This window comes from Condylura cristata, unplaced genomic scaffold, assembly GCF_000260355.1.
Source record: "Condylura cristata isolate star-nosed mole 26May11 unplaced genomic scaffold, ConCri1.0 scaffold00017, whole genome shotgun sequence".
NCBI classification, from domain to species: Eukaryota; Metazoa; Chordata; class Mammalia; order Eulipotyphla; family Talpidae; genus Condylura; species Condylura cristata.
This window is the reverse complement of record NW_004567118.1, coordinates 25,826,211-25,844,367: the sequence shown is the minus strand read 5'-3', so window position 1 is coordinate 25,844,367 and position 18,157 is coordinate 25,826,211. Positions and strand designations below refer to the sequence as shown.

At 39.6% G+C, this 18,157-nt stretch overlaps 3 protein-coding genes across 4 annotated transcripts in view; 2 read left to right on the top strand and 1 right to left on the bottom strand.

Annotated features, from left to right (window-relative positions):
* DNAH9 (dynein, axonemal, heavy chain 9) overlaps positions 1–879 on the top strand; it is a 273,404-nt gene extending 272,525 nt beyond the window's left edge. Inside the window, exon 69 of the mRNA XM_004684583.1 lies at positions 370–879. Coding sequence (XP_004684640.1) covers positions 370–597 — 228 coding nt within the window. The 3' untranslated portion in view covers positions 598–879. The remainder of the gene's footprint in view (positions 1–369) is intronic.
* Positions 880–2,602: 1,723 nt separating this feature from the next.
* The window catches only part of ZNF18 (zinc finger protein 18), a 15,963-nt gene continuing 408 nt past the window's right edge, over positions 2,603–18,157 (bottom strand). Inside the window, exons 2-7 of one of the 2 annotated variants that reach the window (XM_004684582.2) lie at positions 12,681–13,185; positions 11,266–11,455; positions 10,798–10,889; positions 8,265–8,349; positions 7,669–7,776; positions 2,603–3,829 (exon numbers count right to left, since the gene is read on the bottom strand). In XM_004684582.2, the coding sequence (XP_004684639.1) occupies positions 3,042–3,829; positions 7,669–7,776; positions 8,265–8,349; positions 10,798–10,889; positions 11,266–11,455; positions 12,681–13,067 (1,650 nt within the window). In that variant the 5' untranslated portion in view covers positions 13,068–13,185 and the 3' untranslated portion in view covers positions 2,603–3,041. The remainder of the gene's footprint in view (positions 3,830–7,668; positions 7,777–8,264; positions 8,350–10,797; positions 10,890–11,265; positions 11,456–12,680; positions 13,186–18,157) is intronic. The other variant, XM_012726006.1, reaches the window with a different exon arrangement.
* MAP2K4 (mitogen-activated protein kinase kinase 4) overlaps positions 14,694–18,157 on the top strand; it is a 114,234-nt gene continuing 110,770 nt past the window's right edge. The window contains exon 1 of the mRNA XM_012726082.1: positions 14,694–14,737. Coding sequence (XP_012581536.1) covers positions 14,694–14,737 — 44 coding nt within the window. The remainder of the gene's footprint in view (positions 14,738–18,157) is intronic.

Below are 18,157 nucleotides of genomic sequence, written 5' to 3'. Positions count from 1 at the left end.
ATGACATCACGCGAAATGAACAGGACATAACTGAAGCCTTAAAGTCTAAAGCATTTTGCTGACAGGAACCATGTCTTACTCATCTCTAAGTCCTGTAGCACCTAGCATGGCATCTAGCAAATCATTGCATTCAATACATATAAGAAATGAATGAATCAAACATTAAAACTGAGAGGTGATTCAAACTTTAAAGGGATTCATTTATATGTGGTAAGTATCTCTACTTCAAAGAGATTTAACCTGAGAAATAGAACTACATCTTCCATCTATCAAATGCATTCCATCCTGGGTTGTTGAGAGCCTGGGACCTCTCATCTTTGGGATCTCCTGACAGACCTGATCTAAGATGTTTTATCTTCTTGTCCTCAGGCTGGGATCATCACAGAGGCAAAGCTGAAGGATCTGACACCCCCCATGCCTGTAATGTTCATCAAGGCCATTCCTGCAGAGAAGCAGGATTCCCGTAGTGTCTATCTCTGTCCCGTATACAAGACTTGTCAGCGGGGCCCCACCTACGTATGGACTTTCAACCTGAAGACTAAGGAGAACCCATCTAAGTGGGTTCTAGCTGGAGTGGCCTTGCTTCTCCAAATTTAGCTTCCTGCAGTCACTAAGAAAAAAAAAGGCTAGTCTGGAGATGCCCAGAGGGACAGATGGGTGACACATAGAAAGGTAAGAAATCTTAAACACTTACAATTCTCTAGAATTCCTTTAAGAAACTTGGAGAGAAATGTCTAAAGTGAGACTGAGCTGTAAGAGTGTGAACCCAAGAAGTAGGGTAGAATTTGCTAACACCAAATCCTTCTAATAAAGTAGTTTCTTCTTCAACTGTGTCTGATCCAGGCTTTGAAATTTCAGTCATACAGGATCATGAAGAGAGTGAGAGGAAAGAGCCTTGAACACGTAACCCCTGAATAGTGTGACTTGGCACTGTGCTCAGTACCGGAGTACCCACTATTCCATGGATGAAGGCCACTGGCATCAGCAGGACAGTCTGCATTTAACAAGCTCCCTAAATATCACATATACATGTGATATTTTGAGAAACATTATTCTAGATCATGGTCACACTTTTCCTCTAAAGAAAGATAGTAAATATGTTAGGCTCTGCAGTCATACCGTTTCTGTTAAACTACTCAACTCTGCCAACATCACTCAAAGCAGCCATAGAGAATATAAAAATAGGTCTAGAGAATATAAAAATAGGTGTAACTGCATTCCAACAAAACATTATTTATAAAAACATACCATGGGCCATATTGTGTCGATTATTGCTCTAGAAGTAAGGGAAGCATGTGTGTGAGAGTTGGCCTTCATTAATTCATACATCTACTCAGTGAACGAGCTAAAATCATTACTGAGGTTGCAAATGTGAATGAGGCAGATTGTTTCTTGTGTATCTACTATGCTTCAGACCATTTAAGAGGAACCCAAGGAGAAATCCTTCACTTAAAATTTTTTAAGCTAAAAATTTTCTAAATTATCTTCTGTGGAACACATTTTTGCTGGAAACCTAGAGTTTTCGAGTTTTTAAGAACTCTGTGGGGAAGACTGATGGGTAATGTCTGAGAGGACCCACTATCATCATTTCCTCATATTCTTGGAGAAACTTATTTTTAGATTAAACACTATTTCAAACAGTGGTCCTTAAATTTGAGCTTGTTAAACCAAGATTGCTGTCCCTCCACCCTTCCCAGTTTATGATTCAATGAGTCTCCCAAATTTTCCATGCTGCCAGATAAGGGGGCCACACAAATCCTAAGGTCAAACGTACAAATCTGTTATGCAGAATACAAAATATAGTGGCAATTCCTTCATGATTCTCCCACTTTCTGCATCCCCCAAAGAGGGGACTTATTCTTCATCTTTATGTTCTAAGGGACTTGACAAATTCCTCCTGGAGTTCAAAAACTCCAACTTGAGTTTTGTCTCTTTTCTTTTATCAACCAGTAATGTACTTTCCATTTTCTTGCCTACAGCTTAATCTGTTTTCGAGAAGATAGCTTTCACCTTCTTCATTAGCATTATCACTCCAACCCTCACTTAGAACAATACAATGAAATAGGCAAGAGAAGGACCAAGGTGGAAATCTGTCACTAAATGAGAGCTGGGCAGTTTGTGGCCTGCCACTTCTAATGACAAGGATAAGTGGGCAGCTTATCCATACTTGTTAATCACCCTCTAGACAGTACCATAAATTAGATAAATGCTACTGATTATTTTTTCTAACATCTCAGACAAGACAGGAGAATAAAGGTCACTTTAAAACATAGAACATGTTGGCAAAAATGCTAGCCTACACATGATGCCAGGAGAAAGAATGGCAGATTGAGGGAGGAGAGCCACTGGGGGTGGGCTTAAGAGGAGGACACCATGGACAAACTGCCCAACACTGACACAAACTGCCCAGCACAGGGTTAAGCCCTCACATTTAGATGCCAGTTAGTATTTTCCTGTTGCTGTTCAGATGATGGGGATATTTGGTAAGCCTGCATGGGCTGACCTAGTAGCCCAATGACCAGTTAGGGTCTCCTATGTGAAAATGCACTTTGAGTTACAATCAATACTGGACATTTCAAACACAAGACAGGGAGTGAATCAACTAGGTTTATTCAAACAAGGAACTCCTGAAGCTAATTGTTCAACCATGACAAAGCACACTTGAGAGCTCATTTGAACTTTATGCCCTCCCTTCAGTAACAAGAGACCTGTTCTAGAACCCCAGTTCTAAAGGGCTGAATTCTTCCCATGAGCAGCAGTGGGGCAAATCTAGTTAAACTCTTCCCAAACAGAAGACCTCTAAAGTGGGTCTTGAAATACTTTTCCACAAGGGATCCAAAAAAAGAGATGAACTAACAGATGAAGACTATTCTTTGTGCTGACAGAGACAAAATCAACCCAGTGTGAAATCCAAGTCCAAACCTACGTTCAGGTTCTCCTCTTCAACTCATGAAAAAGAGAACAGCAAATCCTCTTCAGAGATGCAATTTCTCCAGATGGAGCTAAATTTTTTTAAAAGGAAAGGCAGCTAGAGAACCTGGCTACTGAAATGGCTTCTTTCCTAAATGGGATCTTTGATGTTTATCGAGGCTTGAGCTCCAGCTGAAACTTTTCCCACAGCGGGAACATTTATAAGGTTTCTCTCCTGTATGAACTCTCTGATGTCTATTGAAGTTTGATCTTTGAATGAAACTTTTCTCACAGATGGGACATTTATAGGGTTTTTCTCCTGTGTGGATTTTCTCATGGTGGCGCAGTCCTGAGAAGTCACTAAAGCCTTTCCCACAATAATCGCATTTACAGGGTTTCTCTCCTGTGTGAATTCTCTGATGCTTCACAAAGTCGGAACTCCGCAGAAAGGCTTTTTTGCAGGTCGGGCACTGGAAGTATGTCTCTCCAGTGTGAGTTCTTTGGTGAAAAACCAGCTGAGAATTCCTATAAAAGGTTTTCCCACATTCTCTGCAGGTGGGCAGTTTCTGGGCCATGGGGGCTCTCAGCTGTCCTTTTGGGGAGGTCTCTCTCTTTTCCTCCAGCCACAGCATAGACAGTTCTCCTGGATGAGAATTAGCCAAGTGCTGGCCTAGCTGTCTCCCAGAATGCCTTTCTTGAGGAGAGAGCTGCCCCCCTGAGCCCTCACCCTGAAGAGTTTCCTGAGCCTCAGAGAGATGTTCTCCTTCTCCCAAGTGTCTCTGCTCATCCTCCTTGAAGATGTCACTCAAGGAAGCCTGAGAAGGTGCTGCTCCTGAGACTTGGAAGGAAGCACCAGGAGGTTCCTGGTCCCTGTAGTTTTCCAAATTCAGGTTTTCTTTGTCATTCTCCTGTTTATCTCCTGAAAGAAGAAAGAACATTTGAAATAGTTCAATGAATGATAGGTTGTTTGCTACCTTCTATGTTAAAAAAGGGATCATCATAAAACATTAAATCTTAACCAAGAGGGCATCAGTGAGTGAGGAAGGCATGTATGTATGGTCCAGCCTGTGCCCCTGGCACTCATTCCACTGTATGGGGTCCAGCTATTCGAGTTGGCACTGAAGAAGGGCTGGCAGCAGAGGGGGGTCCCAGAGGAGGGTTCAAAGAGGGCTGGAGGTCCCAGCCCTACAAAGATGCAGCACGCATTTCTCAAATCCCAGGAAAAACACGTGTATTATAAAAGATTACTACTTTAATAAATGGTTGGTTTTTATCTTGTTATATAAATATGATCACTATAGACAATTTGAAAATATTAGGAAAATATAAAGAAAAGCAAGTCGATCTCAATTGTACTACCTAGAGAGAACCAACAGGAGTCTATGTTTTCTTCTGGTCTTTCCCACTTAATCTTTATGGTGTTGTATTTATGTAGGAGGTATATATTAGATATGGGCTTTTTTTTCCCCAGACGAAAGTGATATCATATTATAAATACAATTCTATATATACCTGGCTTTGTAGCACTTAAATTGTAAGTGCTGGTATTTATCAATTTAACATGGCTTCTCCCATCTACAAGTAACGAAAAAAGTCATGAAATTGGTAAATGTCACTTTACTGGGATTTCAATGCGCAGTGAAGCTGTAGTGTGAAGGTGGGTCCCTCAGTCTAATGCTGCATCCAGCATTTACTTGTGTTTCATTAAATCATACAGCAGTTAAAATTTCATTTTTCTCATCATAACTGAGGTTTCTGGTTATTACTATTTAATGATGCATACAGAGTTTTATTTTAGTAGGACATATTTTTCAACTTTTATAAATCACTTTATTCCTGTTGATCTCAAGAAGTTATTTCCTTCCTCTTTCCTTTCTTCATTAATGTCTTTCAAGTTGTCTGCTAGCTACTTGGGAATCTGCTAGAGAACTATTAAGTTGAACTTTTGAAATCACATAATCTTGGCATATATTCCTTTGCAAAGGATTAAAGAAGCCCTCATAAATAAAATTTTAAAGAACTAAATAAAGATCAAACATAGAGATGCCATAATAGACACATAAAGGGGCCCTCTCTGGTGGCACAAGGGGCTGAGGTGTAGCACTATGAAGCTCTCCATAGCCACTGCAGCACAAGTTGGATCGCTGGCCAGGGAGGTGACCCACATGGCACCGCAGACCTCTCCTGTCCCGCCCACTGCTCCCCTCAGCAGTGTATTTTAATCAATGCACCTGTTCTCTTTCCCACTATTTCTGGTGAATCCTCTCACACCACACCACCCCCGCACCTCTAGTCTGGACCCCAGTTCTTGTATGCATAAATAAATAATTAAAGAAAATATAGACACATGAAGTAATACAAAATGTACTTAAGGATTTTCCTACTGTGTAAATCTAAATTTTTTGTTGTGTTTTGCTGCTATAAATAACAATGTGGGTGATGAGTTGTTTTTCTTCATAAATTTTTGCCCACTTTTCTGATCAATATCTTATTGATTTTCAAAGTGTGAATAACTGTGTCAAAAGGTATGAATGGTGTTATTAGGGTGCCTGACACTTATACTGCCAAAATCAATTTCTAGAATGATTGTGTCATCCTCTGGAATGAGAAGCTAGGCAGAGGGTGGATGAGTATTCAATACTCAAGTATGAATGTCGTAATATTTGCATTTTAGACCAGTGAAAAATGTTTTTTTCACTGTTACAAATTTTAATTCCTTAGTTATAAGTGAGAAATTTTTCACATTTTTGAGATATTTTCATACCCAAGACCGCCATCCATTTTTACTGGGAAAGTCATATTTTCTTATCAGCATGTATTAATTCTTTCTGTTTTTAAAAATAATTTATCTGTCAGGTTCACTAAAACAGGTTTTCCCCAATTTACTTTCATTTTGTTCAGGTTATTTTTACATCAAAAAGTGGATTTTTTTTTTTAAAAAACAACTAGGCCAGAACTCAAGTCTATTCATCTTTTCCTTAATAATTTTTCCATTGCTTTTTACACATAAAAATCTTGCCCATCCAGACATGAGTCAAATACTCACCTATTTAGTTTATTATTTTCATATCTTGTCTTTTTCATCTATTTCAAACTATGACATACATACAATTTAAAGAAATTCCTTTTCCCAGTCCTCCTGTTACTGCCCATACCCCACAGGTCTGTGCTGCTTCTTCCTTTATCTTATATTAAATTCTTATACAGACCAGTTTCTTTTCCAAGGCTCCCTTTTCTGTTTCATTCATCTATCTTTACATTAGGACATCACCATTTTAATGATTTTAGTTCTTAAAGAAACAGACTTCTTATTTATACATCTAGTATTGATTAATATGCTTCTTTCAAAACTTCTTTAGTCATTCATTATTCTTCCAAATAACTACTTTAAAATAATTTTTCCAAATAATTTTTTAATCCCTGGGAATTTGGAGTAGAAGTATGAGTATCTGGCTTTTGGGGGCTTATTCCCTTGCTGTTTTAACTATACGCTGGTTTTCCACACTATCCTGTAACTTGTCCCCTGGTCTAAGAGCAGATGTGGCAGGCAGCCTCACTGGAATCTTTTAGACCAAACTGATCATTAGAGCAGCTTCCACCCTAGCCCAGGGCCCCATCCCTGCACAGCAAGACTGCTGCATCAATTTCCCAGAATTTGTATTAAATCCTACTTCAACAACCACTAAAACAGTATCTTCAAACTTTTTTAGACTCCTATTCACAGTATGAAATATACTTACATTGAAATACAGTATACACACACAGATTTAGAGAAAATTTTTCTGAAATGCTAACTACCCTAAGATCTGATATTTTCTTTGTGTATTGTGATCATTTCCATTTATCACTTCATTTTTCTCAATGTTGGTTGCAACCCTACAGAATGATTTCACAATCCACAAACTGGCCATGACATGCATTTTTAAAAATACTACTGCTCCAAAGGAATCATTATGAAATAGTATTACGATAAATATATTGCTTAAAATTAAAATCATGTGTCTCACTTGATACTTGTTCTCTCACCACCATGTGAGCAAAGGAAAATAATTAGAGCCTATTGGGAAAAAAATGCCTTGTATACAGCTCCCATTCCTCCTCCTTTTCTCCATCTTTTTCATCTTTGTGTGTGTGACTAGGTAGCTTAGACAGATCTTACATAACCACAATTTTTTAGAGTGTCAAAGGCAAACAGCAGTTGCTATTTTACACAGAACAAGTTCATATTTCTTCTTCCTCAGTCTTCCAAAAACACATGACTTAGATGATATATTTGTTGTTACTGTTGTTTAATGAAAGTTAGGTGCAAAGATATTAGCTAAAACATCTTTTTCTTTTATTTTGTCTTGTTTTATCGAGCATGAGTTGGTTATTATTCTCTATAACCAGTGTAGTAAAAGAAAAAATGAGTTAAGATGTCACATCATCTTTTTCTTTTAATAAAAGAATTCCATCCATATCTACATTATTCACAATTTATACTATCTTAATTTTCACAGAGAAAGTGGCCACAACAGACAAGGCTGGAGGCAGCAGATCCAATTTATAGTCTTTCTTGCATGATTTAATGTACATGTCAACAGTTCTGTAGCCAGAAACTAGGAGATACAACCTAAGTGCTAAACTGGACTAACCAGATTGTGGTTAGTGATAACTGTTAGAAACCAAGGGTTAAAAACCAAGTTGTAATACTCCCCCACCACCTTGTTTCATGAAAGGAGGTTCGAAATGGCTGTAGACCAAAGGAAATGCACTCACCTATGCACATGGGTCTTGGAATCTTCTCACTGACATGAAGGTGCAATCCTGCCAGCTCTTCCCCATACTCTGTAGAATTAGTCTGGTCAGGCTTAGAGTTGGAAATGCCTGGTACCAAGAGAAAGAAGATGTGGGCTAAGAGGAACGGGGAGCCCTGAGACCTAAGCTGTACCTTTCCAAGGAGCGCCCTGAGCATGAGGGGTAATAGCTCCAGAGGCCACTTAGGGAACCTCATCTTAGAAGCATGTGAGACACTTGTAAGGCCCACAAGATTATAAGGATCTATGGTGAAGGCTACAAAAGGAAAAGTATGGTTGGCTGGATCAGCTGACCTGGCAGATCACTGAAGGGTCAAGACTGAGCCCACCCAGTGGTTGGTTCCAACAAGTAGTTTAGTAGAAAGAGCATCAACTCAGAGTAATTTCAATACAAGGAAGTTCTTACTGTAACTCTGCCATCCCCAACTCAACCAAGTTCTAGATTGTGTCTCTGGTGCCTTCCCTTTACCCAGAGAACTTCAGGTGGAGCAGTTATGTCTAAAAGGACATAGAAAATGCTAAACCATTTTTCCTTCCAAGGCCAGTCCACAGCCTCACCTCCTGAGATCATTTTCCCGTAAGTCTCCAGCATGAGATCCCAGTATTGTTCCTTTTGAGTGGAATCCAGGTGCTTCCACTGCTCCTAGAAAAATGCAAGGCCATGACTCTAATGAAAGTTTCTGCTCTGCCTTCCCTGCCTATAGGAAAGCTGGGGTGGGGGGTGGGATGTGCCCAAGTTTCACGGCCATCATGAGAGCTAAGCAATCATGGGAGGAGGCCAAGGGGGGATTTACAGTGTCTAAATCAGTATCTCTTGGCCTGATTAGAAAACAGTTCGATTTCAAGTTCTAAATTTCCAGTTTACATGTATCTGAGAGCAGAGGACACAGAGAAGACAGAAGCCTTTTCTACACTGTTGTCCTTAACTCTTCCAGTGCTACAGTAAGAGACTTTGAGTGTCTGGAACTTATTATTCCTTGTATTGAACTAAAATCTGGAGCATCAAGAGAGGGAAAAAGTTAAAAATTAATTTATTGGAAAACCAAGCGCAACTCACCAAAGAGTGGAAAAAATCTGTAAAAAAGTAACTGAGTCCTAAGTCTTTCTGTGAAATACAAATGGATGGATTCAAAACAAAGAGAGATGATGCTGTCAAACACACTTGGGATCTCCCAATAGAGTCTAACATTATATCATCTTTCCTCTTACTTACTGGGGAAACGAGGGTTTCTAGGGCGAGGTATCCAGTCTCATCCCACAGAGCTAGAGACTGGACACTCAAACTGGGAATATTCTCTAACTCGGATCTACTTTCATGAATTCAAATTTCAGTCTCCTCGTAGCAAACTGTACTTCTCATTCACAGCATTCACCGTGGCTTATTAAAAGTTTATGTATATGCATGTGTATATACATGTACACACATACCTCTCTGACTAATAGTTGCTTCTACTAGCATGCAAGTGCCAGGAATCAAGGACTCTGCTGTACCTTCCCGGTCTCCAAGACAGGGCACAGGGCAACTGGGGCAGGGCAGGCACTCAGTCATGTTGTATGGTAAATGAAGTCTTCAGCAAGTAAGCCCCCAGTAGGTGACATATATTAATTTCACTCTCATATGCAGTCCATATAGGCAGCCTCCTGGGCTCACCCAAGGGTTTGCAGAGAGAAGAAGGGACTCTGTAAGACTTTCAGGAACCCCAAAGCTGACACGCAATACTATCATGAATGATCAGATCATAGGGAACAGAGATGAGAAATGATGAAATCATCTTCCTAATATGCCCCATAACTTAAAAAAAGAAGTGGAAATATGAAAGAGAATGAAAATAGCAAACTTTTTAATAGTTTGTTGTTGTTAATCTTGCGTGAAAGAAGCTATGCTAACAACCTCCTGGAAAAAAAAAACATGCCAGGCAAACTGCAGGATACAGGAGTGCTCAGTCTTCTGGTCAGAACTCACTCCTTGCTTCAGCAGTGACAGAGACAAGGATGGGAACATCAGGTATGGCGCCCTCTGATGGGCTGCTTGGCTTGCTAACTCCCAGGTCTACAGTCCTGGGTTATAGCATCCACCAAGTACAGGACAAGGCAAAAAGGAACACAGTCACCTAAATCCCCAAGGGGCATAGCCAGCTGTTCAAAACTCAGAAAAACTGCTCCAGGAGTCTTTAAACAGTGAACTTCCAGTGGAAAACCATAAACTTCCTCAGGGAACTGCCAAAAAGCTGGCATGGCTGGAATGAGACCTCTTACTGTAAGAGGCAAAACACTAACTGCTGCCATTTTGCATTTTTATAAGAAGGGGAAAAAATCTAAATTCCTACTTTCAGAGGGAAGAAATAAGGGTTTGATGGGGAAATAATTTCAAATTGTGAGGAAAGAGCACCACCTAGTGACATTATGAGACACCGCCACAACTGACTGAAAGTTTGGGGACTGTGTGCCTTTTCCTGTTGGAAAACACAGTAAATACAACCAGCCTCTTTGTGAGATTCCAACACAGCCATGGATTCTGATAGTGAAGCGCCGCTGTGTAGGGCTGTTACTTCCTGCTGTCACTATTCACGAAGTTCTTAATTTATAGAAGAGATGAAAAGGAGCGACTGTAAAAAGGATTCCATCCACTATCAACATGCTTCCAAGGCAAAGAGTGCTGTCAGTTTTGAGGGGAGACACATTGGGGTTGTGTAAGAATGATTTTTGTTGTTTGGATTAAGTAAATGTCAGTTAGTTATCAGCTAATAGTAGGAAATTTTATATATGTATGTATACTACTAGTAGTAGTTAAAATGTTAATGAACTGTTTAGACCTTTCATAGGGATATTCTCCTCAGTAGAGCAGCGACAATAATCCTCCAAACTGCTTGAAATACTTGAAATAATACCCAGATCTTTTATTCCCAGGCAAGCTTCTGCCTAGCAATTTGGTGTTTGAAAGCACAAGCACAACTGACAAGGCATATATCCTTCTGTGCCCTCTCTGGCACTGTTCCCCTACACACACACCCAGGGCAAACTGCAAAGTTGCTATTCCCATTTTCAATCACAGCCTGGTTAAAAGGTAAGAAGAGAAGGGTGACTGACTCACCTGAGGCGCTGTTTGGAGAAGTGAGGCTCCAAAGTCCTGGTCTCTGATGAGCCTCTCCTCAGGTTGAGCAGGAAACTGAGAAGTAGCCATCACTGGAGTGAGAAACAGAAGTGTGAAGAATCTACTCACCCACTCTCCACAGAGAAAACTCACCTCGGATTATAACTGTTATTTGTGAGGCCATCTAAGATTTTCCTAACTCCCTCCAACCTTCCCAAAGTTTCACCTGTATTCTCTTCTAAACCAAAATCTAAATGGTTTGACTAAATCCAAAAAAATGATTTAATTATAGACCTTGAATCTCAAAAGCAGAGCAATTCATGCAAATATATCCTGCTTCCAAACATTCCAGAAATATCCCAATCTGGGCAGCATTATCATTTTCAACTCACTCTTAGGTCTACCAACCCTGATGCCCAAATTCCTCTGAGAGAGCACCCCACACCGCTATGAATAACTGCCCCTCACCTAATTCTTGTTCAGGGTCAGACTCCTCTTTCACGATGTGGCTCAGTGCCTCCCCAGGCCCGGAGGGTGAATTCTGAAGTCCCAGCTCCTGAGGCACCACTTCAAGATGAGGTTCCACTGCCCGCACTTGACAACTTGCTGATTCCACCTTCTCTGATAATATTTCCTGTCCTAGAACTTGGATGCTGATCTAAAGACCAGATAGCACTAATTACTGAAGGATCCAGAGTGAGGATTTCTGAGAAACAAAGCTAATCTTCTATGGAGATCATAAGATCCTTAGCAGTATGCAACAGGGAAAGAGAAAGCCAGCTTTATTTCCAGTTCAGCAGGAACCCACAAGGGAACCATCTTGAAAGAGGGCAAAAGTTGAGACTGAGCCAGGCCTGGGAGACCTTCAAGATAAGCCCCTAATGATGTTCCTACTGGATAGTCTCATCAATTAAAACCCAGGCATCTGTTGGAACTCCTCAAACCTTTTAGTCTAAAGGTGGAATGGAATGAGACATTTTATCTTCAATTTCTAATGGCTGAAAAATATTTAAAGTCACAGAGTCTTTTGGGGATAGACTAATGTGTTACAGTAAGTAAATATTTGGTCTTGGTCCATGCTTCCTGGCAGAGCTTCTAACACCCTTAGTATTTCCTCAAGGATCTGAGTGACAGGAATGTCTTTTGTTATTTATATTGAGGCCCATTCAACCAAACCTGAGTGTACGCTAATGAAGTGACTCTTCCTGAACCAGGTAACTTCAGGTGAGGGCTGGTCACTAGAGGAGCCAACCAAGTAAACAGAGGTTCAGATCTCCGAAGAAAGAAGGGCTGGAGATTTTCAGTCACTAATGCCCAATAATGAATCATGCTTAAGTAATGAAACATCCATAAAACCCACACAACTGTAAGTTGAGGGAGCTTCTGAGGTAGTGAACACTTCAAAATATTGGCAGGGCAGAATAACCAGAAAGGAAGGGCATGAAAGTGCTATGCTGCCACCACCTCCTCCAGTTGGAAGCTTCTGAGTCATTTCCTTTATAATAAATAGGTAAAGGTAAGTAAAGTGTTTTCCTGAGTTCTGTGAGTCACTCTGGCAAATTATCAAACCCAGGGCAGGAGTTGTGGGAACCTCCAAATTCAGTAGATCAGTGATATGTATAGAAGAGGCCTCTGCGACTTGCTTCTGGTATCTGAAATGGGGGAAGTTTTATGAAACTGACCTTACCCTGGGGTCTGAGCCAACCCCAGATAATGTCAGAACTGAACTGATCAGAACTGAACTGAATTCAAAACAACCAGCTGGTATCAGAGAACTAGAAACCTAGTTGCTGGCATAGAAAAGTCTGCATAACTGGTTTCAGGAACATTCTAGCAATACTAAGCCCCCAACTAGCTCACAGATTGTAATGCCCTCTGCTTACCCACTGCCAGAGTCTCTGGGGGTCTCCCTTCAGGCTCTCCACAAGGGTCACTGCCTCCTCTCCGCTGCCTGGACACTGCTTCCGCACCCACATCTGGATCTCCCCAGGGAGGATAGTGAGGAACTGCTCCAACATGAGGATCTCTAGGATCTGTTCTTTGGTGTGCACTTCTGGCTGTAGCCACTGAAAGCAGAGCTTTCGAAGTTGTCTCAGGGTCTCGTGGGGCCCAGACATCACCTGGTAGCGAAACTGCCTGAAAAGCTGGCGCGCGGTCTCTGGACTTGCGAGCTCCTCTCGAGGGGCAGCATCTGCTCCAGAGAACAGAGAGCTCTCAGCCTTCGCCAGTGGCGGCAGCAGGACAAGGGCCTGCCCCAACTCAACGGGCATTGTCTGGCGTGACAAGTCCTTCCAGGAGAAGTGCTTCTGGGATGCAGTTGTCTCTGGGGAGAACCAGGTCTTCACACAGCCTCTCAAAGGAACACTGGCAAGGGGGAGAGGGTGAGTGCTAAACAAAGAAGAGGGACACATTTCAAAAAGAAGAAATTTGCATGCCCTGAGAAGCCTCAGTTGCAGCTTTGAAAACCACTAATTATATTGCTTCACTTTGAAAGACTGTAAATTTGAAGTCACAAAAGAAACCACTAGTACTATATCTACATGTGACCAGTACCCTGTCATTTTATAACACTGTTTCTTGGTCCTCAAACAGCTTCACAGGGTACCTCTCATTGTTCTACTTTGGGTGTTTGAGGACCAAGAAAAAGGGCACCATATGAAGCAGTTGTACTGTGGTTTACAGGTGAGCAGCGTTTCTTCAAAACACTTCATAGCTACAGCCATCCATCTGAAGGCTGAAAAAATAAAGCTTAACAAAGACATCAATGCCCTTGAAATAAAGGCTGAAGTTGACATGATCCGATACTTCTATACTAAATGAGATTGAAAAGAAAATATTAACTCTTGCCCCACAAGGTGGAAATTCTAAGTGACTTCTTCAGTGCCATGTTGAAAACTGGTATATTTGGAAATCTATGAAAAATGTGTCACACCAGAAATTTTCAATCCTGGGCTAAAGAGGCCTACAAATTATACTAACTACTTTGAAAATATTCCTCTAGTCTTGGACTAAGTGATCACTATTTAATGGTAAATGCTATCAAAGTTGAGAAGACAGCAATTACACAGTGAGAAGAAAAATATTAAATGCAAAGTTAATATTATATTTTCAAAGGATCATGCACTATTTTCAATTATTTTTCTAGCATGTAATCCTAAGGAATATAATACTAAAGGCAAAAGAAAATGTGATTTTAGGAAAATCATAAAGAACAGAAAATACATTTATAGTACTCTACTGTATTTATCAAGAACCAAAAATTATGCGATGCACCATGTGTTTACCAGAAAGTCTGTGCATAACTGAACTACTCAGTTTAAACCCATGATGTTCAACATACATGTTTCTCACATACACCTCATCAAATTTATTTGTTTAAAGTCCACATATTCAATATATAGTCAGACAGAAATCAGTGTGCTACAGTGACATAGATTATGTGCTCACTAAATAATGTATTTTGGTCTTTGTTTCTGGCCACAGCAGAGTAATGGGAAGTATAAACTTGTCCTGTAAACTTGTCAATTACAAAACTTGAAAAAAGTTACAGGGTAACAATAAGCAAGAGTGAAATCCCTGAATGGGGAAAAACTCAGGGGGTAAGCTTCATTCCCTTCTGTCTGCCTGCATAGGGACAATTTCCCAACTTACTGCAGAAAGCTAGAGCTCAAGAAGAGTTCATAGGTCTTGCTATAAGGAGGAAGTAGATGTCAGAATTTGCAACTTCTGAAGAGGCTGGAGTCTGAAGAACAGGACAGCGGAGAGGAGGGAGATGTGGAGGAGGGGACAGAAGTCTATGTGGGATTTCCCTATGCTCTCTTGGCGAAAAGTTGGACTGCATATGAGTAAGATGAAGCTATGTAAGGTCTAACAGCAAGTAGCTACGATAGGATTAAATGGCAAGAAAAGACAGAAGGCTAATTAGTGATGAAGGGCATTGGTATTTTGACCATTAAGAATAGAGAGACTCTGTTAATATGCAAGGCATCCTGAGATACCAGAAAGGTTACATATTAGAGAAGTCAACACCATACCCTAGAGTAAGACATACTCTAAACCTGCCCTTAAAAACCTACAAGCAAGCCTCAACATGACCCATAGACAGCACTCTACTGGTCTAATGTGATCAAATTAGAAGGACTTGGGAAACACTCTGGACTTTCCAAAGATCTGCCCCAACAAGGCATAAAACCACCACACCAACACAAGTCAGAGGTGATCAGTCAGTAATTAAAATCAACACTTCACAGAATGGTAACAGATTCTTAAAATCTATGATGTGTCATCCACAACACCCAAGGTGAAATTCAAAATTACTAGACATACTTAGACTTTTTTTAAAGAAAATGTGACTCAACATTAAGTGAAAAAAAAACAATTAAGAAAACCAACCCCAAAATGGCCCAAGGACTGAAAGAAAAATGTTGTCTTAAGAGATAGACTTTATACCAATAAATAGAAATTATAAAAAGAATCAAATGCACATTCCAGAAAAACAACTATCAGCTTAGAATTTGCCATCCAGCCAAAATATGTCAGAAACAAGACTCAAAATAAAGGCATTTTTTCAGATAAATAAGCTAGAATGTCATCAGTTATGTTCACTATAAGAAATGACAAAGGACATTCTTCCCTTTGAAATCCCAATCTACAGAAAGGCATAAAGATCTCCAAAAAATGGTAAGTATATGTTGAATAAATATAAAGCACTATGCTTTTATTTCTTATAATTTCTTTAAAAGTCAGCTGATTCTTAAAAGCAAAAATAATGAAGTAGAACATAAGTGGAAGCAAAAGATTTTTAAACAGTACAAAAGAGGTAAATGCAATTAATCTTGCTAGATTATGATTATATATTTATGCAGAGCTGAGTAGAAAGAGTAGTGTTAAGTGACAAATAGAGTATGTTGTTAAGTGAGAAGCAAGAAATGTGTATCGTGAAATATAAAGTGAAATTTTCAAAATATTAAAGTAGACCTTAAGTTAAACTTTGATTATTTAAGGAGGCATACTTCTGGCTGTAAAAATCTTATACAAAGAAATAAAAAAAACTTTAAAAACCAATATGGAATCTTAGAAACACTCAATAACCCAAAATGTGATAGGGAAAAAGCAAGAGAATAAAAACAGAAAGCTCAAACATGAAAATAAAAAAGACCAATACCTAATCATCTTAATAATTACATTAAGTATAAACGGACTATACGCAGAGATAGTTAATTTTTAAAAGCAAGGCCCAACTATATCCTGTCTATAAGAAATATTTTATATATAAGGACAAGATAGTTTGGAATTAAATGATAGGGAATGATATTCTATTCAAATAGTGAACACATGAAAGCTGATATGGCTAGATAAGTATATGACTAAGAAACTTCAAATACAGGGGGAAAAAGTGGCTTAAGTCATCATGAATATATAGTGTGGTCATACTAGTATCTGACAAAGTGGCCTTCAAGATAAAAGGAAATAAAGGACATTTTAGTATGATAATAGGTCAATTCATCTAAGACATAAAACAATCAAAGTGCATATCTAATATCAAATCTTCAATAATACCTGGAGATTTTTGCAGTAATTGGTAGAATAAGTAGACTCCCTCCAAAAAAAAAATCAGCAAGGATAAAGAAAATATGAGAACAGCATCAACTAACTTAATCCAATTGACATTTAGACTCTACAACAGCATAAATTTCAAGACTGGAATCTTAAAGTATATATTCTTTGATGATGGTGCAACTAAATTAGAAATCAATAAGATATCTAGAAAGTCACAGTAAATGGAAATTACTAAAAACACTCACGCAATCTGTGTGTTAAAAGAAAAAATATCACAAGGGAAATTAACATTTATATTTCATATTGAATGACAATTAAAACACAGCACAATGTGTAGGAAATAGAAAAAAACACTGCTTAGAGGCAATAAAAGTCAAATATACATGTAGCCTTCACTATCTAAATCTGTTTGACTCCTGAATTCCAAATAACAAGCAACAAGATTTCAGATAGCAAGGAATTGATTGAGCTCTAAACATATTCAAATTTACCTGATCCTGAATCAAGATAACAGTTTAGACAAGATTTGACAAAAATGACTTTCAGGGAAAACTACTGATCCTAAATAATAGTTAAATATAATTTTAGTAATTATTATATTGTTGTAAAATAGTAAGAAAACACCTCGGTTATTCAAAATTATAAGTTTTTTTTTTAAGATCTATTTTATTTATTTATGCTCGCAAGAACTGGAGGCCGAGAGGATTCAACAGAACTGAGTGGGGAGCAGAACAGGCAGATTTGAAATACACAGCTGAGGGGAGCAGTGGGCAGGATTTGTGACTTAGCTCCCCAGTAGGGGACTGAGTAGAGGCTGGAGATAGTTTGATAGTGCTGGGACTTAACCTCTGCACGCTACCAGAGAGGCCCGGCTTATGGGTTTTTATCCCAATTATTTCAGGGGTACCCGTTTCTGTTACCAAAAAAAAGTTACCCCAAAGTATAGTTGTTACATTTATTAAAGCTGTTACAAATTGGGATGAAGTTTAACGTACACCTGGGTAAGTATACTTAGTATACATACTCATAGAAGTAATTGTTTACTGAACACCTGTTATTGACAAAGATTCTTCTTAACCAAACTTTAGTCAAGCTCCTGAATCCTCGTTTTGGGGTAGTTTACAGAAAATACCCCATCTTTGATATCGAGTAAAATTCTACATCCCCAAACGTGTTATCTGACCATCCTGATATCCGATCAAATTACTTATCACCTGGCCTACCTTCCACAAAACTCCAATCATAACTCCCGTCAAATAGATTGCCATTAGCAATTTTCCATTCATAACCCCGCACCCCCCCTCCACTTAACACCCCCCCCTTTTTTTTTTTTGGCAACAGCTCTGCTTCTCCTAGTATTCAGAGCACAAACCAATCCCTCTCTGCTACTGCAAACTCCATACTAGACCCTCTGAATGAAGCCTGCCTTGCCATCTAAAGTATAGTAATTTTCTCTTTAACTCTATGTGGACCCTGTTCCTGTCATTTTTAATTCTTAAAATTACCGGGCAAAGTTTTGAAAGCCAGAACCTCTGACGATCAGGGTGGCAACCAAATTCAAACCCAGGAAGCTCTATAGCTGGTGCTTGGGGAAGACGGCCGTCAACGTAAGGATATTTAGGAGGCGAGTTTGGGAGCTGTCACTAACGGCTGGGGAGTAGCTACCGGCACTGAGCACCTGGCAGGCCGGCGCTTCTGAAACCCCACAAGGAATAAACAGTTCCTTCCGGGCGGTACTCCAACGATGCATTCTCTACCCCCCCCCCACCCCCCACCCATAGCCCCAACACCGACTGCACCC